The sequence below is a fragment of the Amphiura filiformis genome, chromosome 1, assembly GCF_039555335.1.
Source record: "Amphiura filiformis chromosome 1, Afil_fr2py, whole genome shotgun sequence".
Classification (NCBI taxonomy): domain Eukaryota; kingdom Metazoa; phylum Echinodermata; class Ophiuroidea; order Amphilepidida; family Amphiuridae; genus Amphiura; species Amphiura filiformis.
Genome location: NC_092628.1, coordinates 39,577,775 through 39,602,749, shown reverse-complemented (window position 1 = coordinate 39,602,749; position 24,975 = coordinate 39,577,775). Strand labels below are relative to the sequence as shown.

The 24,975-nt window shown below is 37.3% G+C and overlaps 1 protein-coding gene across 1 annotated transcript in view; it reads left to right on the top strand.

The window, feature by feature from the left end:
- The first annotated feature begins 8,717 nt into the window (after window positions 1-8,717).
- The window catches only part of LOC140166206 (uncharacterized), a 32,233-nt gene continuing 15,975 nt past the window's right edge, over window positions 8,718-24,975 (top strand). Inside the window, exon 1 of the mRNA XM_072189612.1 lies at window positions 8,718-8,992. Within this exon, the coding sequence (XP_072045713.1) occupies window positions 8,725-8,992 (268 nt within the window). The 5' untranslated portion in view covers window positions 8,718-8,724. The remainder of the gene's footprint in view (window positions 8,993-24,975) is intronic.

The following is a 24,975-nucleotide window of genomic DNA, read 5'->3' as shown; positions in this document are numbered from 1 at the left end:
GTCATAGTCCTGTTAATTTTGGGTCATAGTCCTTTTAATTTTCTATAAAAAATATTTGACTTTGAATTTGTAACGTATACTCGTCACGGCTCCTTTTACTATCCACCTTTGCGTTTTAATACTATTGTTCCTTATTCAAGCCTTAATATACGATTTCAGTCAAATTGATCATTCGTTGCCAAAAGGTTATAAAATATTATTAGTATCAACAGTCAGGAAAATTTTTTGGTAATTTTTAATCCAAACTAATGAGGTAAAATGAAAGTAATCTGTAGATGCCCATGAGCTCCACAAACTGATGCGTACTGATGCTGAAGTTAGTTACCAATTCACCGATTTACACACCATTTCTTAGCGCCTACTAAAAATAACTCACTCTGAAGCTTCTCGACTTTCTTGCATTCTGTATTCTTGATTCGTAATTACAAGACATGTCCATAAAACGGTAGAAAACGGTTAAAAGGTCCAGTAACTCAGCATGCCAAATTAAACACGGAAGGGCCAATACATCGATCAATGTCAAAACAAATCTGCAAATCGATAGATCGACAATCAAAACAAAGCGCACAACTTTATGAACGCTGGAGGGCAGCATAACCACTAAATGAATAGTAAAAGCTCAAATTTGGCATAAACACTATCTTAGCCGCTTAACTGTGGTGTTCTAATGGGGATTTAAAGTCACAATTCAAACTTGCACTGTTTTCCTAAAACACAATGGATTTGATTGAATTCAATTGTGGGGACATGTGTAAAAAAATCAGGTTTGAAAAACTCATTTTAAAAGATCGTACATTATGGCTTTAATATAAGTTTGAATTATTTTCGAACTTGCACTTCAGAATTTGTGAACATATTCTCTTTTGTTTATAATACATTTCTTTCTATGTTTATGTGCTATTTCAGTCGAAGTAGGGTAAATTATAATAAAAAATAGTTTATCTGACAGTCATATTATTTCAAATATTATTATGATAATATTGATTTGATTTTAAATAATTTTGAAGCAACTTCTTTGGAGCGAATGTTAAAGTTATAGGCATTAGGCAAATACTAAAATTTGAAATACATATATTAAACACTGTTAAATTCTTAAAAAGATCAACTTTGACTGAACTTCTTTTTTTACTAACATAATCGGCCTTTTGACCCATGACCATCCCCCTAACGAAAGGACTTTTGTTTCATAGTACTTCATCAAACTTGTGGGCCGGTCCCTAAGTTTATAAGTAAACTTACCACAAGATTAACATACCTCCTATGTTGATTTTCATCACAATATATCCGTATTAACTATCTCACATTTGTCTTTAATTCATAGTTATGACAATAAGAAAAAGATGTCAAACTTGAAAACTATGGCCTTTCAATAAGTATGTTCACTTGTACCTTTTGAGATTATCCTGTCGAGAATTCTGTCTACGCCTGATGAATGCAATTTCGGTTTGTCTTTAATTATTTTGCACATCATTTTGGCGTATGATTTTATATAATTATAACTTATAGCGAATCTTACAATGCTTACAGGTGAATCAATCTAGATGTGGTTCTATAAGACAAATCGCCCAACCGGTGACCAATCGCACTTTCTCAAAACATGGAATGCTCACCCATGGTCTGCCAGAATCTTGGATTCCATATCCACTTTTAAGAAGTCTCTCAAAACTGCATTAATTGTCTTTTTATTCCATTGTTCTTGTTGTTTCTTGTGTTTCCAAGCGCATCGTTCTTGATGTAGATGCACTATATAAATGCTTGTAATGTAATGTAATGTAATGTAATGTAATGTAATGTAATGTAATGTAATGTAATGTAATGTAAATTGAAGTAAATTAAGATTTACTTTAAATCTGGTCAACCAGACATACCTATTTTGACGGACGAACCGACGTTGCGACTGAAACCTTCAGTCTTCAACTGGGTTGTGATGCAAATGACCTTGAGTACCGGACACTTCCGGTATTGAGGAATGTCCTTTATGATTCGGTCCCAGCACCGTGTGACAGCTTGGCCCGGACGCCTCCTCCCGGTTGAGAGATGGTTGCTCCGCTCTCACCCAGATAGCCTCTTTCACACCCCGCTCAAACTTGGCTAAAACGATACCCTAAACAGGGATTTTATTCCTTGCATCAAATTTCATACCCTAAATTTAATTTCCGCGTATTAGCAATTGCAGTTTTGCTACCCTTTTTCCCAATATTTCATGTTTTTGACACCCTAAACGCGTTACGCGCGTATCGTGCCTACCCACGAAAAACTACCCTTTTTACGCGTTTTCATTATCGCGGATGGTGTACAGGCCACAATGGGAGTGCCCCCCCCGGGAGCGCCATACCAACAAGTATGGAGTATCGAGTTTCGTGCTTCGAGATTTGACATGGGCAAACCGGTTGCAACATTCCATACAATATTAGAGCGCATTATTGCTATAGAACAATTTAAAAGTGACTTCAAATTTTGGTAATTTCTAGTGGATGCAATGTTGCCTAAACATAAATAAAACACGGCTATACTTTCCCCAGTTAAAAATGTGCTTCGCCCTTGGATAAACATGCGATTTTCACCAACCACCCGGTGGCACTCAATACTAAGATACCGTACAACCCCGTCTACAAGCATATATAGTACGTCTGATGAAAGTTACATTAATCCAAGCGCCATTAAGGAGTTTGAGTAAATAAATTACAGATCCAAGCATATACAAACAAGTATTATTCTTAGGCCAATCTATTGTATTGGCATATTCACGCTTGTTTCCAAATCATTTACCTTTCATCCAAAGCCATATATGCTTGTAGACGAGGTTCTACGGTATACATTATGTGCTGTCTCAAGGACCCCTTTTGCCCATTTCCCCCAGAGACCCCATATTTTTCATGTTTTCCCTCAACACTTCCTTTCCACTCCAAAGAACACATAATTTTTTTCTTTTTCACCCCAAAAGACCATTTTTGCGGAAAAACTTCAACTGGTACTCCATCTTATTTTAGGATATCCATTAAAAGGCCCCATACGTTAGCATCTAGCCAAGAAAAATCCCCATTCTTTAGCATGGAATTCACTGCCTGCATGACATGTAGACATCAAATCTGTTACGACCACATCCGTGTTCAAATCTACGACGTATGCTAAAGACTCATTTGTTTTCTTGAACTGTTTCTCTTGTTATTTGACTTTTTGTGTATATTTTTGTAAGCGCCATGGTATCTTGGTGAATGGCTCCTGTATTAATGTAAATGTAAATGTAAATGTAAATGTAAATGTAAATGTAAATGTAAATGTAAATGTAAATGTAAATGTAAATGTAAATGTAAATGTAAATATTAATGCATTTACCCCCACCCAAAAAAAGACTTCCTATTTTTCACACCTTATTTCCCCTGAGAGACTCCCGTGTTAAAAATTGCAGCCGCACATGTATGTCACTTTAATATTGGAGTGCCCACCACCCCCACTCCCTCGACAGGTTCCTTGCCCTCAAAGTATGAAGACTAAGATGTTCATTATATTTTTTTCTTACTTTCACAGGTGCTACACTGCGGAGTTCTACATCTCAACCAACTACCCAAACCGTATCAACAAGAGAAGATGAAGGCGCCCAACCAACATCTACTACTCCACTCAGTTCATCTCAATCCACAGAAGGAAAAGCGGCAACAGATCATGAATCTACCACTCATCTAAGCCCTACCGAATCATCAACTAAAGAAAAAGCAACACAACATGAATCTACCACTCCTCTAAGCCCTACCGAATCATCAACTAAAGAAAAAGCAACACAACATGAATCTGCCACTCCTCTAAGCCCTACCGAATCATCAAGTGAAGAAAAAGTAACACAGCATGAATCTACCACTCCTCTAAGCCCTACCGAATCATCAAGTGAAGAAGAAGTATCAAAGCATGAATCTACCACTCCTCTAAGCCCTACCGAATCCTCAACTGAAGAAAAAGTAACACAGTCTGAATCTCTCACTCCTGTCAGTCCTGCTGAATCAACTACAGGAGAAGAGGTAACAAAGCCTGAATCTACTACTCCTATCAGTCCTACTGAATCAACTACAGGAGAAGAGGTAACAAAGCCTGAATCTACTACTCCTGTCAGTCCTACTGAATCAACTTCAGAAGAAAAGATAACAAAGCCTGAATCTACCACTCCTGTCAGTCCTACTAAATCAACTACAGGAGAAGACGGAACACAGCCTCAATCTACCACTACCGTCAGTCATGAAAAGGTAACCAACCCTGAATCTCTTACTTCTGTCAGTCCTGCTGAATCAACTACAGAAGAAGAGGTAACAAAGCCTGAATCTACTACTCCTGTCAGTCCTACTATATCAACTACAGAAGAAGAGGTAACAAATCCTGAATCTACTACTCCTGTCAGTCCTACTGAATCAACTACAGGAGAAGACGTAACAAAGCCTCAATCCACCACCCCTGTCAGTCCTACTGAATCAACTACAGGAGAAGAGGTAACACAGCCTGAATTTACCACTACTGTTAGTCCTGCTGAATCAACTACAGGAAAAGAGGTAACAGAGCTTGAATCCACCACTCCCGTCAGTCCTACTGAATCAACCACAGGAGCAGAGGTAACACGGCCTCAATCAACCACTCCAGTCAGCCTTACTGAATCAACTACAGGAAAAGAGGTAATACAGCCTGAATCTACCGCTCCTGTCAATTCTGCTGAATCAACTACAGAAGAAGACCTAACACAGCTTGAATCTACCACTCCTGTCAGTCCAACTGAAACAACTACAGGAGAAGAGGGAACACAGCCTCAATCTACCACTACCGTCAGTCATGAAAAGGTAACCAACCCTGAATCTCTTACTTCTGTCAGTCCTGCTGAATCAACTACAGGAAAAGAGGTAACACGGCCTCAATCTACCACTCCTGTCAGTTCTGCTGAATCAACTACAGAAGAAGAGGTAACACAGCCTCAATCTACCACCCCTGTCAGTCCTACTGAATCAACTCCAGGAGAAGAGGTAACACAGCCTGAATTTACCACTACTGTTAGTCCTGCTGAATCAACTACAGGAAAAGAGGTAATACAGCCTGAATCTACCACTCCTGTCAGCCCTACTGAATCAACTACAGGAGAAGAGGGAGCACAGCCTCAATCTACCACTACTGTCAGTCATGAAATGGTAACCAATCCTCAATCTCCTACTCCTGTCAGTCCTGCTGAATCAACTACAGGACAAAAAGTAACCCAGCCCGAATCTACCACTCTTGACAGTCCAGCTGAATCAACCACTCTGCCACAAATCATCACTCCTATCAGTCCTGCTGAATCAACTACAGGAGAAGAGGTAACACAGCCTCAATCTACCACCCCTGTCAGTCCTACTGAATCAACTACAGGACAAGAGGTAACAAAGCCTGAATTTACCACTACTGTTAGTCCTGCTGAATCAACTACAGAAGAAGCGGTAACAAAGCCTGAATCTACCACCCCTACATCAACTACAGGACAAAAAGTAACCCAGCCCGAATCTACCACTCTTGACAGTCCAGCTGAATCAACCACTCTGCCACAAATCATCACTCCTATCAGTCCTACTGAATCAACTACAGGAGCAGAGGTAACACGGCCTCAATCAACCACTCCAGTCAGTCCTGCTGAATCAACTACAGGAGAAGAGGTAACACAGCCTCAATCTACCACCCCTGTTAGTCCTACTGAGTCAACTACAGGAGAAGAGGTAACACAGCCTGAATCTACCACTCATGTCAGTTCTGCTGAATCAACTACAGGAGAAGAGGTAACACAGCCTTTATCTACCACTCGTGTCAGTTCTGCTGAATCAACTACAGGAGAAGCGATAACCCTGTTTAAATTTACCACTCCTGTCAGTCCTACTGAATCAACGACAGAAGAAGAGGCATCCCATTCTGAATCTATAACTACTGCCAGTACAGCTGCACCAACTACACTAGAAGAAGTGACTGGAGGCTTGACATCTGCATCATCAACGCAAGGTATAATTATTAAGAACTTGTTATGCTTCATATTAATTCTTGGTCAAGGATATAGGAGGAGGAAAAACTCCTCTGCATTGAATATTAGAAGCAAAAAATCAAAACCGACTGTGATGTTTCCTTTCACTCTCAATGTATTATTACATAGCACATGCTGCTTCTTCAATCATCTTCTTCCACCAGAAATATGCAGTAAATAAAAAGATTCAAAGTAAAGTATACTTTTAAAAATAGTGCTTACATATCTTTGACGGTTCTTGTTGAACAGACCACCTTTATTGGTCTTGTTTTGAGTAGGCAATGGATGTACATATGCATCCCAATATGGAACCTGAGGGTCTCACGAGTTTCTCTTATTAAATGCTGCATTATCATTCAGCAGTCACAGCGAATGACAGAAAAATCACAGTGAATATGCTAATCAAACGCAAGTAGCGAACGTTCCAAACGATTTGATGCTGGTAGCGATTTGATGCGGGTGACGTCTGATCGGTAATCGCTTTTCCGATCAAGCGACGGATGTAAGCATGAAAAGTGTCAAAAAAGTAGATTTATGTACAGTATACCTAAGAAAATAGTCATTGCATATCTTTATATGTTTATTGTATTTTAATATTACAACTTGGACAGTGGCGCTTTTAAGTTCTTTCAATAACCTAGAAGAAATCCAAATCTATATAGTAAGTTCTGAATGTTCAACTCAAGAAAATTATTACATGAACTTGGATTTATTGTAGGTTATTATCCAAATTAATAGTTTATTTTGTATTGGGTTTTATCTACAGACAACGGATCAACAACAGAAAATTTGACGACTATGACACAATTTACACCTCTTACAAACCCTGTCAGTTCTGCTGAATCAACTTCAGGAGAAGAGGTAACACAGTTTCAATCTACCACTCCTGTCAGTCCAACTGAATCAACTTCAGGAGAAGCGGTAATCCCGTCTGAATCTACCACTCCTGTCAGCCATGCTGAATCAACTACAAGAAAAGATGTAACCCGGCCTGAATTTACCACCCCTGTCAATCTAACTACCATTGCATCATCAACGCAAGGTATAATCATTATGAACTTGTTAAGGGATGGGATATGAACGTTTGGACAATATTTATTGTGGGACATTAGAGCACATCAGACATATCGAATTGCATTCTGAATACGAAGAATGTCCTTCTGATATCAAATAATTTTGATTTTTTGAAATGCGCAATGTAATACACATTTTTATGGCAAATGATTAAAAATTGATATTTTTGATATTTAACAGTACTCGAAGTAAACTTTATAAATCTGATGATTTATACTCAAAGTGTATGTAGGTGGGATGAAAAGCCGATGATCAATTGAAAATTTTGACCTTTCGTATTGAAGATATGGAATTTTTTCCCAAAACACCAAAAAAATAGGTCTTTTTGGGAAAAAAATCCATATCTTCAATATGAAAGGTCAAAATTTTCAATTGATCATCGGCTTTTCATCCCACCTACATACACTTTTGTATTATATCGTAAATTTCAAAAATGAAAATTATTTGATATCAGAAAGACATTCTTCGTATTCAGAATACAATTCGCTATGTCTGATGTGCTCTCATGTCCCACAAAAAATACTGTCGAAACGCTCAAAACGCTCATTCCAGATCCCTTAATTCTAGGTCAAGTACTTTTTAGGAAGACGAAAATCTCTAATTCATCTTCTGCATTGAATATTAGAAGCAGTAAACCAGAACCGTTTGTAATGTTTCTCTCTCATGGTATTATACGTAGCACATACTGCTTCTTTCAGCATCTACTTTCACCAGAAATATGCAGAAAATAAAAAGATGCAAAGTATAGTATACTTTCAAAAATAGTACTTACATATCTTATCTTTGACGGTTCTTGTTGAGGAAGTCTCCGGCAATTATAACATTATTCTTAAAAATGTTATAAAAATAGTTATTAAGCACTAATCTCATGATTTTATTTTAAAACAAACTCATATTGACCATAAAACGAATAAAACAGCCGGGTCTCACCACGCGATATTCAATATTCTTGCGCCGAAATTTTCTAGTGCATTTGGAATATCGCGTGTTGTGAGACGACTGTTTTTATTCATTTTATGGCCAATATGAGTTTGTTTAAAATAAAACCATGTGATTCGTGCTTGATAGTAGTTTTCCTAACATATATGGCACAATGTTGTGATTGCCGGAGACTTAGCAGACCGCTTTTTTCCTACTTTAGTTTTGAGAAGACAATTGGTGTATTATGCATCCCAATATTGAATCTGAGGGTTTTTACCAGTTTCTCCCATTAAATGCCGCATTATCATTCAGCAGTTGCAGCGAATGACAGAACAATCACAGTGAATATGCTGATCAAACGTATGTAGCGATTGTACAGCCCTCCAAACTGGTAGCGATTTGATGCTGGCGCCTTCTGATCGGTGATCGCTTTTCTGATCAAAGCACGTATGTAAAAGCACAAAAAACATTTAAAGAAGTAATACCTAAGAAAATAGTCCTTGCATATCTGTACAGGTTTATTGTAGTTTATTGTTGTATTTCTAGTTTGTTTGATTTTAATCTAAACCTTGAGAAACATAGAATTATGATTTATAATACATATTATGTAATAAATGCCTGATATGAACATGATAAGGTGAGAATGGCGGCTGTGTACAAATCTCGAGGTGACATTTTATTGCTGCTCTTTTATTTCTTACACAGATCCAACCAATATGTACATGATTTATGAAGCAAGCTTAACAGTATATCAAACATATCTTCAGTTGTATTGGTCCTGGCCTCGTAATGAAACGGTAGATGGCTTTGAGCATGTTCTGATTAAATATAAATTGCACTTAAATGATACGTGGAATGGCAAAACATTATATGTCGAGGCAGATAACAGAACCGCAACGTTGAAAGGGCTAACACCGGGTGAAAAGTATGACGTACAGATATCTACTACTAGTCTTCCAACTACTGAAGTTCCTACCACAGGAGGTTGGTGAAATATTTTGAGCTATTGTTTTGGCCAAATGACCTTGTTAAAAGGTTCTATAGAGAAACTTTCTCAGTTAATTATCCAGCAAACTGAAAACGTTTTAAAGGGTTGTATTGTGGGTATTGGTTTTGGCAAAAACTTTTTAATAATATTAAATGTTGGGTTATATAAAAATGGTGTCAAAATGTTACTGTCAATAACATTATGTTACAATATTTTGCAGCAAGTTTTCAAACCGTGTTTTTGAAAATTATGAAAACAATTTACACCCTTTATACACCTTTTATATAAAATATCAAGATTACTATGGTTCTCAATAGCGATGAATTAGTCAGGTGAAGAGGACATGGTTTGACGAATGTGGGAAATTATAAAATGCATATTCATATATTTATATTTTTGTATGTTGTAATCATAAAATGCCAACTCATCAGTATTCTCTTAAATTAATCGATTGAAATATTTCAATCTTTTGACGTCAATCCAAAATGCCAATTAAACTCTTTCCTTAGACTGATAGGGTTACTCCAAAAGTTAAACGTTGCATATGGTTGGAATGAGATTCAAACTAAAACTGAAATGTTCAATCTTTTATTTAATTGGAAAGGATTTGTCCCTAATTGCAATCAGCAAAAGATTGAAAATAATAAAGACTGATAAAAATAAGAACCATTCCTTTACATTAAAGATATTGAAAATTCAAATCATTTGAGTGAATATTCAGCATGTTCAGTCGAGAAGGATTTGTCCATAATTACAATCAGCAAAAGAGAGTATACAACAGTGTATACAATATACATGTATATCGGTCCAGTTAACAATGGTTACTTCCCGACACGATTGATCAGTTCCTACTGGTTACTAGTATGAGAATCCCTCGATTAGATCATAATGATATTAAAAAAACATTATTGCTTTTGATTTTAAAGACAATTAGTATTCAGGTTATCTCTTTCTTTACCCACACATGTATTCTTTTCTTACCTTTCTTTCTCTATAATAAACCAAATAGTTGAAAATAAATCAAAACATTTGTTTTACTTATTTTAACAGGGGCCGGCTGATCAGACCACAAAATTAAATGACACTGTAGAGGACTTCCATGCAGCTAGAAGTACATCACTTTTAATATAACCTTTAGTTCAGGCAAAAGAAGATTTCACTTTGTCCTTAAGGGGTACTACACCACTGGCCAATTTTGTGCCTATTTTTGCCAAAAATTAGAGCGCATTGGTGACGGGTATGATATGTATATTATAGGGGCAAGAACTACAACTACTGCATTGAAAATTCAGCAACTCAAGGCAAGTACTTATTGATTTATTGATCAAATATTGGTTTTCCCTCATTTTTGACTGTAACGCCACAACTGTTGTCTGTGCTGAAACAAAATTTCCAGTGCAGTAGTTGTAGTCCTTGCCCCTATAATATACATATCTTACTTGTCACCAATGCGCTATAATTTTTGAGAAAAATGCAAAAATAAGCACAAAATTGGGCAGGGGTGTAGTACCCCGTTAAGAATCCCTATAATGAACAGAGGCTTAATTTGGGATATTTTAAAGTATAAAAATAGGTGTAAGGTGTTAATTCAAAAATTTGAGTAAGTAGCAACTAGTTTTGTGTCTTCAGAACATTAATATGATATGCAGTTTTCGTCGATTTGGAAATTTAAGGTAAGTTGTTATGGTGGACGAACATATTTGGCATGGAAAATCAAATATAACCGCACTGCTCATTTTGTCAGAAATCTGATGTTATAAATTACATTTATATTGGTTATTTTATTGCCTTGTAAGTATTATTTTCTAATTTTTAAAAGTTTAAATGATTTTGAGGACAAAGCACTTTTTGGCGTTAAATTTCATTTGCCATTTTGACTGCCATGCAGAGAGCGCATTCGAATCATTTCGGCATCCTCAGATCCGGTTATTTTCCTAAAAACCACGCAGTCACCTGCGAACAATTTCACAGAAGATGTTAAGTTCTGAGGCAGATCTTTAATGAAAATGAGAAAATCCAATGGGCCAGTAACTGTGCCCTGAGGGACACTAGATTTAACGTATACCCAATCAGAGCACTGGCCATCCAGAACAACACACTGTTTTCGTTGTGTTAAAAATGCTTTAGTCCATTCAAGTGTCTTCCCCCGAATCCCGTAATTTTTCAACTTTAGTAGCAAGCGTTGATGTGGCACCTTATCGAACGCTTTTTCGAAATCCATAATTATATCATCCAATTGTTGTTTTTGATCAAGGTGGGTAGCTATTTCCTGGATGGTATTGATTAGCTGAGTCTCACAAGAGTGGTTTTTCCGAAAACCATGTTGGTTAGCGCACAAAATGCCATGTTTGTCCAGATGTTTCATGATGTTGGATTTTAGGACATGTTAAAAAATCTTGCTGCAAACTGAGGTTAAATTTACAGATCTATAGTTTGCTGGGTTTGTCTTGTCTCCTTTTTGTATATTGGCGATATGTTTGAAATCAACCAGTCACAATAGGAACAATTCCACTGTCGTAAGAGTGTTGGCAAATGATTTTTAAAGCCTTTCCAATTTCTTTTGCAGTTAATTTCAGATATTTAGATGAGATTCCATCAGGGCCTGTTGCTTTGTTTTGATTCAGATCTTCAAGCAACTTGATCACCCCTTCTTCATAAATTCCAAAGTCCGGCATAGATGGGATTTCACTATCAGGCATTTTAGGCATGTTTTCCAAATCCTCCTGAGTGAATTGGAACATGAATTGATTGTTGAGAATATCAGCTTATTGTTTGCTTTCAGAAACCAACTTTCCTGACGATGGATCTCTCAGGGCGGCAATTCCTGAATTATCATTTTTTAATGACTTGATAAAACTATAAAGCTGTTTTGTTGACTCTAAACATGTTTCATGTATATATTTTCTGTAGGCTCTTCTTGTTTCTTTTTGACAAACTTTCTTAACTCATAATACTTGTTCCAATCAACCTTATACAACGCCCTCATTCGACCAAAAGACGCCAATGGTCAACAAAAGGGCAAGTCTATCACAGCATCTTAGGACTCCTTCTGATAGTGAATTGTGTTGCTGAAAGTCAGTTTAAACTTTTAGAAATTGTTTATCACCAGCACGTATGAACTTACATTCGAGTATTTTCATATCCTTATTTTGCATTATTGTATTCTTTGCATTTTTGATTTTGTTATTATTGTCTGATTAGGGAACAACCCAAAAGTTCGATGAAGCCCTATAAACGAAAGTCCTTTCGTTAGGGAGGGAGGGGGTCAAAAAGTCCGATTACCTTTGTAAAGAAGTATTTAAAACATCGGTCAAAATTGATCTTTTTTTAAAGGATTTGATATATAATTGTAAAATTTAAGTATTTTCTGAAGTACGAATTGACATTTTACAGTGGTTGCTTCAAAATGATTTCAAATAAAAAATAGAGTGCAGTACTCGCAACCTGCAACTTGTAAGTTCATTTTTTTAAAGCAGCTGTACCACACTTTGATTCTATTTTAAGTCCTAATTTTTTATGAAGAAAAATATTTCAAAATAAAATAGAATTATTGTTTCTTAAACTGTTAAACGTGATCCTAGCAATGTCGCACCCCTCCACAACCCCATCGACCGTAGCGACGGCCCTGTGCCCAATGAATACGGGTTGGAATTTTTGATACTTGGCACTTACGTTATAGGGGCGGGGGAGGGGATTAGCCTTCTAACGAAAGGACTTTCGTTTAAAGGGCTTCATCGAACTTTTGGGTTGTTCCTTGAATTTATATTGTTGATCTGGAACTCTCGGAGCAGTGGTGTGCCAGATATCCCGACTAATGCTCACTGGGCAAACGCTTTTCTCTACCCCACCCCCCGACAAAAAGTCCAGGCACGCCACTGCTCTTGGTAGATCAGTACATGTATTGGAAGAGCTTACCGCAATAAAGATAGAATGAATGAATGAAATTACATACGCTTATTTCATATTTTACACATTTTATATGACATCATCATCAGTCGGCTGCGGAGCTTGGGCAAGCGAAACAATGTTGTTTGGCTGCAGTATCCCTTCAGTATCTCCCAGGAGGTGCTGGACATACTGTAAGTACAGTGTGCGCGGCCGTCCCGGTTTCCTCTTCCCATGTGGTGGAATATAACGCGCATATTCTTTCACAGGCTCGCCATCTTCAAGACGCAGTATATGGCCGAGTTGATGAATCTTGACTCTGGTAACCAGTGGGGTGGTGTTGGTCAGGTTGTAGATGGTTTCATTTGAAATCCGATCCACACGCTTGATGTTTAACATGACTCTGTAGCAAGATGTTGCAAATGCATTGATCTTGTTTTCCATGTCCTTGGTAATTACCCATGACTCGCACCCGTACAGAAAGACAATAACACACGTTGTCTGAAACAGCTTGATTTTTGTTTTGATTGGCAGGGACGGGCTTCTCCAAAGGCGTTCCAGTTTCCAGAAAGCTGCCCAGGCTAGTACTTTTCTTCTTTTTAGGTCTCCAACACTAGAGCCCATCTTGGAACCCAAATACTTGAAGTCTGTGACATGGTTGATGGTACTACCATAGACTTCAAGTACTGGTTGGGCGTTACAGTTTGCAGTCATATATTCTGTCTTAGGTGCGCTGATGACAAGGCAACCTAGATCTGCTGCTGCAGTTGCAGTCCTAGTAAGCTGTGACTGGGCCCTGTCTATGGAAGATTCCAGCAGGGCAATATCATCAGCAAAATCCAGGTCATTCAGCATCTTGACAGGATACCTGCTTGACCGTAATTGTAGGGAACAATTCCAGCGTCAATTCCAGAAGTTGATTTCATCAGAAGGTAGTCTACCAGGATAATGAACAGGAATGGTGCCAACACATCACCCTGAAGCACTCCAGTTGTTACTTGGAAAGGCTCTGAGATACTGCCATCTACCATAACGGCACTATTGGAGTCTTTGTAGAGCACCTGGATAGCATTAACCACAACCTTTGGTATTCCATAATGCCGCAGCACTGAAAACATGACGGACCTGTTGATGGAGTCGAAGGCTTTTTTGAAGTCCACAAAACGGTGACAACTGCATTCAACTACAGAAGTACTTTGCAGATCAGCTGAAGATATAGATAGCTGAAAAAGCTGATGAAGTAGTGTGCTCATCTGAAGATAGTTGATGAAACAAATGTGCTCTCATCTGAATATAAGTGATGATGCAGTGTACTATCAGCTGAAGATAGCTATAGCTAATGAATTAGTGTGCTCATCGGAAGATAGCTGATGACGAAGTGCGGTCAACTGAAGATAGCTGATGAAGTAATGAACACGGTTTTGGCGCACCCCTGGCCCCTGGGCCAAAACGCCTCCTAGACCCCTTCAAAACGCCTGCTGCTTTTCCCCTAGTCTCCTTCACAAGCGATTTCTGTCATTTCTATGTTACTTATCGCAAAGAACAAACCGTCTGCAATCGAGCAGAAGCAACGACTCATCTGATTGGCTCTAACTTTCCGGTTAATAAACAGAAAGGACCTTAAAGTGCGTTAGGGGTACAATCCACGCTCATGTGGCTTAGTGTGCCATCTACCTGGTCCTCTCTACTAATGAACTACATTTGAGCTATGTATCCGAGCACTTGAAACAAAAGCCATGTCTTAAAGACACTGAAATCTAAATTGCAAAAAAAATAGACGATACGCTAGATGGAGAGTTTTGTTCAGCACAATGTGATTTTATTTCACCAAGCTATACTCATTTGAATGACAAATGTTCGAGTTTTTAAAAGTGACACATTTAGATATTTCCTCAAGGCGATTTTAGCTCTTGGCCAGAGCCCTCGGTGTACCCTTTAAGAAGATCCAGTGATCCACGAGTAAAATAAGCAAGTGAAGAAAATGTATAGTAAAACATGATATCACTACCAGTACTAAGCATGCTAAGGCAAAACTACATTTAGTCACCAAAACATCTGTGCTCAGAAGTAACAGACCACTGCACTATCCCCTTGCCGAAGGCAAGGCACGCGAGCGAAGCGAGCAGTGGCTCACCAACATCACAACAGGGCCACACTGCAGGAAAGACCACTGATGACCCCACCCCACTAACCGCGAAAGTCCACTAACCGACGTGCCGGTCTTTACTAGTGTGTGGTCAGAGGGGATATGGCATGGTTTTTCAGTTTTTCTTCTATTGGGTGGAAAATAGGTCGGCTTTGGAGCAAAGCTAGGCGATTTCTGCTGTACATTGTGAAAACCTCTCTTACTTTATTCAAATTGCTGTAATTGCGGAAATAAAGTCATATCCCAGCAAACAGGTTGTATTTTGGGTTTTGTTTTTGGTCAAAACATTTCAATAACATTAAATGTCGGGTTATTTAAAGGTCATGAAAATGCTTTAAAACGTTTTAAACCTTTATATTTATAACACCTTATCGATTGAGCTGCAAAAGAGTGTTCAAGTAGCAAAGGAGTGTTCAAACAGCAAAAGAGTGTTCAAACAGCAAAAGAGTGTTCAAACAGCAAAAGAGTGTTCAAGCAGCAAAAGAGTGTTCAAGCAGCAAAAGAGTGTTCAAGCAGCAAAAGAGTGTTCAAACAGCAAAAGAGTGTTCAAACAGGGGAATGAGAGCTATTGAGTTCTAGTACTTTTTTCAATTACCGGATACCCATTACAAGCTAGGTACTTTGGCTTATACATGAGGTGAAGCAAAATTGGGTGTAGTTAATTATATTATCAACACTCCTGGTAGATTTTAGAACAGGCAGTTATTCCACAAAAAATATGCTCAAAACGTATTTTGAATGAGGTGACAGTAAAGCACATCTACATCAGGAAAATTTACCATCTGTTGTTCACTAACCAGGTGGTTTATCTGGCATAGTCGCGGACATGTGGATTTTAAATGGTATAGCCCATTAGATTACAAAGTTTCGAACGTCATGGTGTCATGGTCAACACTCTAAAGAAGAATGTCGACCATGACGTTCGAAACTGTCAGGTTAGTGAACAAATCTACTTGGTTTGGAAAAATGAACTTTGTAATCTTATTTTCTGCAAACCTGATGAATCTATTTGCGGAGTACATGTAATTGTTGCGCATTTGTGCATGAACTTTAAAAAAAGTGATTTATCTATATCTTTGATAGATCGTAACAACTGTATACAGGGTCTAATCAGACTGCAATTTTGATGTAACGATTTTGAAATCCACAGTTAAAATTGTGATATATTCAACTCTTTGAGAAATTAATTATATAAAGGAATGCATGTAAAATCCAGGTGCAATACAATGTACATTATTGACACACTCTCGTTATCTACGTCAATAATAGAATATCGATTTCAATCGAATTGAATACATTGCTCCATTTTGAGTTTGTAGTTCACTTCTGAGCGACCTAAGCGATCGATTGCTAGCCAATCAGATAGAACTCCTTTTCTCGCGTTCGGTGAAATACCACTCGCCCGTCGCTCACCAACGGAGTATTAAATTTATATTTATCGTATAGGGCGTCGACACTGTGGCACATCTACATCAGAAAAATTTGCCATCTGTTGTTCACAAACCAGATGGTTCATCTGGCATAGTCGCGGACACGTGGATTTTAAATGGAATAGCCCATTCGATTACAAAGTTCATTTTTCAATACCAGGTAGATTTGTTCACTAACCTAACAGTTTCGAACGTCATGGTCGACATTCTTTTTTAGAGTGTTGACCATGACACCATGACGTTCGAAACAAATCTACTTGGTTTTGAAAAATGAATTTTGTAATCTTATTTTCTGCAAACCTGATGAATCTATTTGCGGAGTACATGTAATTGTTGCGCATTTGTGCATGAACTTTAAAAAAAAGTGATTTATCTGTATCTTTGATAGATCATAACAACTGTATACAGTGTAATAAAGAATGAGCCTAAAAGGGTCTAATCAGTTCATTGCACAAAAATAACAAGTCAGGTGAGCATGCTGAGGTCGAATTTTGCTACATCGCGAATTCGGCTTTTAGGGAACTGAATAAACCGTGTTCACACTTAACCAATAAGAATATCAACTACTTCTACAATGAAGTGTTGGAGCCTTCTGTGTGTTTTATTTATTTGTATTGCTGGAATATCAGGTGAGATTAAAATACTTGTAAATATTAACTAGTTGAAAACTACTTTTACAGGTATTTCTGTCATCCTCATTCATATACAAACTTGAAACATGCTAAAATTGTTCGGTGATCTTTCTGACATTCGGATTGAAATTTCAACATTTAGATTGTGTTTTTCTGACAGAGCGGACACCCTCGATTACGTTAATTCGGCAAATATTGCATTATGCAATTATATAATATTAATTATATATATGGCTTTGAGTACACGAGAATATACCGCATGAGTCACGAAAATTCCGACCGAGCCAAAGGCATCTGATAATGCATCCAATATCCTTATATAATATGAAGCTTTTTTTTAGTACCAAAATTAGTTGGTGTCATTTGGAAACCAGCCGTTTTGTGTAATCATTTTCATCATGTTTGCCGTCGCGTCGGTACAAAACAAAAAACTGCGAAACTCAATCAATTACGCCTGCTTTGGTCTCTTCGAGTGTACCGGGTATACCGCGTAACGCATTTCGAGTTGCGCGTGTCAACGCAAAATTGTGGGAACGTTCAGTATCAGAATATCGAAAATTCGTTGTATAGCTAAAAGCTTCAAATTGTATTAATAATAATGTATTATTTGCCCCATATAAGTCAGTAATGTAGAGAGGCCATATTGGTCTATCCGCTCTAATTAAGGTTTTCGTGCATCATTTGTAGACATATGTGCCAGCCGGGTTAGAATTAACTATTAGAGTCTCATCTTTCTGATTTACACGGCTGGCATTTATAAAGAGTAACGTGAGCTAAGATATTTGAGTTGAAAAATGCAGTTTTGTGATTCCCCTTTTTTTACCAAAAATGCCAATTATTAAAACAGATATAACTTTGAACTATGAACTTCATATTTGCTGTGGAGAATACATGTCACATGTATTTTCAATATTTGCTAACAAAAGTTCATCTTTATATCCTGATGCAAATATTTTGGGTGACATGCGTTATTTTGATGATTTTGTTCAATTTTAACCAAAAAGTTAATATAGAATATTTCAAATACAAATTTATACCATTGCATTTATATGAATGTGAACATCAGAAAAGTCAATCATGACAACTTCCTGAAACCAAAGGTTTTTGACCTATGAACTTTTGAAAATCGAAGGTCAACATAAAATGATTGTTTTTGGTAGTTTTGCTATCAAAATCGACTAAAAGGATGGGAAATGTGGGAACGTTCAGTATCAGAATATCGAAAATTCGTTGTATAGCTAAAAGCTTCAAATTGTATTAATAATAATGTATTATTTGCCCCATATAAGTCAGTAATGTAGAGAGGCCATATTGGTCTATCCGCTCTAATTAAGGTTTTCGTGCATCATTTGTAGACATATGTGCCAGCCGGGTTAGAATTAACTATTAGAGTCTCATCTTTCTGATTTACACGGCTGGCATTTATAAAGAGTAACGTGAGCTAAGATATTTGAGTTGAAAAATGCAGTTTTGTGATTCCCCCTTTTTTTTACCAAAAATGCCAATTATTAAAACAGATATAACTTTGAACTATGAACTTCATATTTGCTGTGGAGAATACATGTCACATGTATTTTCAATATTTGCTAACAAAAAGTTCATCTTTATATCCTGATGCAAATATTTTGAGTGACATGCGTTATTTTGATGATTTTGTTCAATTTTAACCAAAAAGTTAATATAGAATATTTCAAATACAAATTTATACCATTGCATTTATATGAATGTGAACATCAGAAAAGTCAATCATGACAACTTCCTGAAACCAAAGGTTTTTGACCTATGAACTTTTGAAAATCGAAGGTCAACATAAAATGATTGTTTTTGGTAGTTTTGCTATCAAAATCGACTAAAAGGATGGGAAATGTGGTTGCTATGATAACTGGTCTACCTGTGACCTTTGTAACTAAAATTGTGGTAATAGTTCGTATAAATAATATTAGTTGCAATAAACACTTGTGTATAGCAAGTAAATACATAAAAAAAAAAAAAATCCCATTTTTAGCTAAAAATTTGCAGTTTAGCCAAAAACAAGCATTTTAAGCTGACCTTTGATTTTCAAGATGTCAAAAACCTTTGTTTTTAGAAAGTTGGCATGATTCGCTATTTTGATGTACACATTCATATCAATACATTGGTATACTTTTCATTTCAAATATCTTAAATTTTAATAAATTTTCCATGATTTACCAAGTACAATTAACTTTTTTTTCGGTCAAATGCATAATTGGTAGAAAATGTATGTTCTTAGCCATAAATTGGCCAATAGCGATTTGTGACTCACTTTTCTCTATTTTATCTTTAATACATGAATTTTATGACTGCATGCTGTTAAAAAAATTATATTAATTTATATGTTTACATGTTTTCTTAGGTCAATAATCCTTGGCCCAAATCTATGTTTATGAATTTTGAAACTTTGATGACTGCAAAAACAATGGAAGAGAGAGTCATTGCATATGTTTATCATCGTAACTAAATTTAGTAATCCTATATGTCTACTTGTAATGAACTTAATTCTTAGCTATACAGACTTCACGGGTCATTAGATCATTGCAAAATACAAAGGAAATTTTCAAGTTTCTTTTCTTGTATCAAGTACCCACGGAAAATTGTATACATATATGCCGGGGACATAAATCATTCCCTGTCAACAATTGACATATTATCTGCCAATGGATTGCAGTGAAATTCAGATACTTGCCTGTTCTGGGCCATAGTCCTGTTAATTTTGGGTCATAGTCCTTTTAATTTTCTATAAAAAATATTTGACTTTGAATTTGTAACGTATACTCGTCACGGCTCCTTTTACTATCCACCTTTGCGTTTTAATAGTACTAGCGGGATACCCTATGACCTTTCAATAATTATGTTCACTTGTACCTTTTGAGATTATCCTGTCGAGAATTCTGTCTACCCCTGATGAATGCAATTTCGGTTTTTCTTTAATTATTTTGCACATTGACACACAATTTTCATACTTTGAAGAGTATCATTTTGGCGTATGATTTTATATAATTATAATTTTTTTAACTTATAGCGAATCTTACAATGCTTACAGGTGAACCAATCAAGATGTGGTTCTATAAGACAAATCGCCCAACCGGTGACCAATCGCACTTTCTCATATACTGCTCCCAAAAAATGGAATGCTCACCCATGGTATGCCAGAATCTCGGAAGCCATATCCACTTTTAAGAAGTTGCGACTGAAACCTTCAGTCTTCAGCTGGGTTGTGATGCAAATGACACTTCCGGTATTGATGACAATCGACGAGGAATCGACCACTCATTTTAAACCTACAAACACGATCCGCCAGTCCTTAGTACATCCCAAGGACAAGCAGCCCAAGGGTAGGATCAGTGGAGTGATCTACGGGGTACGCTGTTCTGGTGAGCAAGCCTGTCAAGACTCAACCGCCCAACCTCTTCATAATCGCATGGCAACACCGCAGAGCTAGCTCAGATGGAAACGACTCAGCGGTTTTTCTACATCTGAAAGCCAGCGGACACCACTTTGACACCAAGGATGTCCGTATTTTAGACCGGTTTGAGCGGGGTGTGAAAGAGGCTATCTGGGTGAGAGCTGAGCAACCATCTCTCAACCGGGAGGAGGCGTCCGGGCCAAGCTGTCACACGGTGCTGGGACTAGAGTCATAAAGGACATTCCTCAATACCGGAAGTGTCCGGTACTCAAGGTCATTTGAATCACAACCCAGTTGAAAACTGAAGGTTTCAGTCGCAACGTCGGTTCGTCCGTCAAAATAGGTATGTCTGGTTGACCAGATTTAAAGTAAATCTTAATTTACTTTAATTTACATTACATTACATTACATTACATTACATTACATTACATTACATTACATTACATTACATTACATTACATTACATTACAAGCATTTATATAGTGCATCTACATCAAGAACGATGCGCTTGGAAACACAAGAAACAACAAGAACAATGGAATAAAAGACAATTAATGCAGTTTTGAGAGACTTCTTAAAAGTGGATATGGCTTCCGAGATTCTGGCATACCATGTCAAAATAGGTATGTCTGGTTGACCAGATTTAAATTAAATCTTAACTTTAACATACCCAGATGAATGAGAGTCTACACAGGAAATTGAAGTAAACTCTTTTTGTTGCGCGTTTGTACAAAATCTAGAATGAAAATATCATTGAAAAGAGCAGATTCTGAACGATTAAATTGAAAAAAATTTGTATTTTTTTAAAAGTATTGCATTGCCCACAAAGAAACGAGTCACGTACAATATTGCACTTTAATTATGGCGACAAAGTTTTAAGGAATCCACGTGATGTCCGTCTTTTCTCTCGTTTTCGGTTTCTCATAAATGATCCGATATCAAGTAGATGTATTAAATAAGTAATATAAGAATGTAAGAAAGCTTTGAATCATATGACTCTAATGATCTGACAGTCTGGTACTTCATGGCCCGGAATTGCTAGATCACAAGTTAACATTGCTAGAGTTAGGCATGTGTTGCAAATAGACCCAAAGATCAGCAGCTCAAGAAGCAACCCCCTTCGCAACATTTCCCAAGCATCGGACCATCGGGAAGACTATGAATTACTCGAGTTATGAGAGTTATTATGGTTATACGAGGAGGTATCCATACAAACTGCAGTACCGTCGGGTTCGTCGTAGATTTTGAATTTGAATATAGCGCCATACCAACAAGTATGGAGTATCGAGTTTCGTGCTTCGAGATTTGACATGGTACATCCCATACAATATTAGAGCGCATTATTGCTATAGAACAATTTAAAAGTGTCTTCAAATTTTGTAATTTCTAGTGGATGCAATGTTTCCTAAACATAAATAAAACACGGCTACACTTTCCCCAGTTAAAAATGTGCTTCCCCCTTGGATAAGCATGCGATTTCACCAACCACCCGGGGGCACTCAATACTAAGATATGCATTATGTGCTGTCTCAAGGACCCCTTTTGCCCATTTCCCCCAGAGACCCCATATTTTTCATGTTTTCCCTCAACACTTCCTTTCCACTCCAAAGAACACATAATTATTTTCTTTTTCACCCTAAAAGACCATTTTTGCGGAAAAACTTCAACTGGTGCTCCATCTTATTTTTAGGATCTCCATTTTAAGGCCCCATACGTTAACATCTAGCCAAGAAAAATCCCCATTCTTTAGCATGGAATTCACTACCTGCATGACATGTAGACATCAAATCTGTTACGACCACATCCGTATTCAAATCTACGACGTATGCTAAAGACTCATTTGTTTTCTTGAACTGTTTCTCTTGTTATTTATTTGACTTTTTGTGTATATTTTTGTAAGCGCCATGGTATCTTGGTGAATGGCTCCTGTAAATGTAAATGTAAATGTAAATGTAAATGTAAATGTAAATGTAAATGTAAATGTAAATGTAAATGTAAATGTAAATGTAAATGTAAATGTAACTAGAGTCAACAGATTCTGAGTACAAGCCGCCGCAGTTGACCTTTGACCCCTAAACTTTGACCTTTGGGGTCATAAATATTATTATATTTTTAACATGTTTAGAATGTCGTAAGAATAATTCCTGTTGAATTTGAGCTCGATTGGACCAATTTCGAAATTTGACCTTTGACCCCTATAACTTGACCCTTGGGTCACGGATGGGGTCAACTGCTCTTGCATTGTGCTTAGGATGTCATAAGAAAGATTCCTGGTGAATTTCAGCTTAATCGGAACTTATACATGGATTTTGATTTTTTTAAATTTTTGATTGACCTTTTGACCCCCTTAATGACCTTTGACCTCAATGAAAAAAAAAACCTTATGTACACTGACAAAATGCATTGTTCTAATTTTAATTTAAAAATTCTAACATGTTTAGTTCTTGAGATAAAATTTTTTAAAATTATTCAGCTAAAAACAGGAAGTGACCCCTTAATGACCTTTGACCCCAAAATAAAAAATACCATGCATACATCAGGAAACACTGATTCATGTGTGATGGATATATTATTCTGGTCTGTTTATCTTTTGAGATAAAAATTTTTTGAACATTTTTGATAATTTTGGTTTTTGACCGGAAGTAACCCCTTAATGACATTTGACCCCAAAACTGTAGACATCCTAAAGACCCTGGCTAATAGCAATGCATGTTTGTTAATGGCGACTCTCTGCTATGTAATTTGTACAGACAGTGATTTTTTGAATATTTTTTACAAATTTTTCAGATTTTGACCGGAAATGACCTCTTAATGACCTTTGACCTCAATTCTTTTTAGGAAGTTTTAAGCACTGCTACATGTTGATTCATATGCATGAGTCACATGATCATTGCATGTAATTTGTGGAAGGAGTAGCATTTTTTTTGAAATCAACATTTTTGGCCATAAGGTCAAGGTCAAAGGTCACAGTCAGGTCAAAGTCAAATGTAAGGTTTGGCCTAGTCCAGTGGTCATTTGGCTCAAGTATGGTTGAAATCTGTCGAAGCATAAGAGAGCTAGGGCAAAACGTGGCAAGTCACGCAAAATGTCACGAGGTTGCCAGAGGAAAGAAGAACTAGACTAAGCTGTGGTCTAACCCACGAACACAGCCGTGTTGTTACCCCTAATGACCTTTGACCCCAAAATATATGAAAACGGCCATAGACATTGGCTAATGTCAATGCATGGGTGCATGTGGCACCACTTTGCTATGTTACTTGTGACAGAAGGGGCATTTTGAAGGTTTTTCGTCTCAGACCGGAAGTGACCCCTTAATGACATTTGACCCCAAATAAAAAAATACCACATATGAATTGAGTACCCACAATTCATGTGTGAACATACCGTTACTGTCCTATGTTTTTCTTAGCAAATACAAATTTTTGACGGTTTTTCGTTTTATACCGGAAGTGACCCCTTAATGACCTTTGACCCCAAATCTGTGAGGACCCCATAGACACTGGATAATAACAATGCATGTATGCAAGTGGTGTTACTGTCCGACGTAATTTGTGGGAGAAGAAGCATTTTAAAGGTATTTCGTTTTGTACCGGAAGTGGCCCCTTAATGATCTTTGACCCTAAATAAAAAAAATACCACATATACACAGGGTAATTACAATTTATGTGTGAACATACCGTTACTGTCCTATGTTTTTCTTAGCAAATAAAAATTTTTGAAGGTTTTTCGTTTTATACCGGAAGTGACCCCTTAATGACCTTTGACCCCAAATCTGTGAGGACCCCATAGACACTGGGTAATAGTAATGCATGTGTGCAAGTGGGTTCACCGTCATACGTAATCTGTAGGAGAAGAAGCATTTTTAGTTGAAATCACGTTTTCACCCCTATGACCCCAGCGTGACCTTTGACCCCACGAATTTCATGTGACATGTAGGGGCATGGTCAATGATGATTGTGACCAAGTTAGGTCCAAATCGGTGTAAGCATGTGAGTGCTAGAGCAAATGTAGTGGTCGGCAGAAAGAACCTGTAAGAAAAAAGACACAGCCGTGACTAAACGTCACGGCTGTGTAAAGAAAGAAAGAAAGAATTGGAACTAGTGGCAAATGGTGGTCATAGACCACAAACCTAGCTGGGGCGTGTTTGTGTTGTGGAGGTATTTGACCCCTGCAAAATGTTCCAAAAATGTTCCCCTGGTCATGAGGTTTGTTGTCACCGAGTTTGAGTCCCGTATTCCTTACAGATGTCCAAAAAATACATTTATAAGATTTGACCTCTGCATGACCTTTGACCTGACCCCTGGAAAATGTTCCCCTAATCATGAGATTTGTTGTCACAGAGTTTGGGCCACATACACCTTACAGATATCCAGAAAATGAAATTATAAGATTTGACCCCAGATAACCTTTGACCTGACCCCTGCAAAGTGTTCCAAAATGTCCCCCTGATCATTAAGTTTGT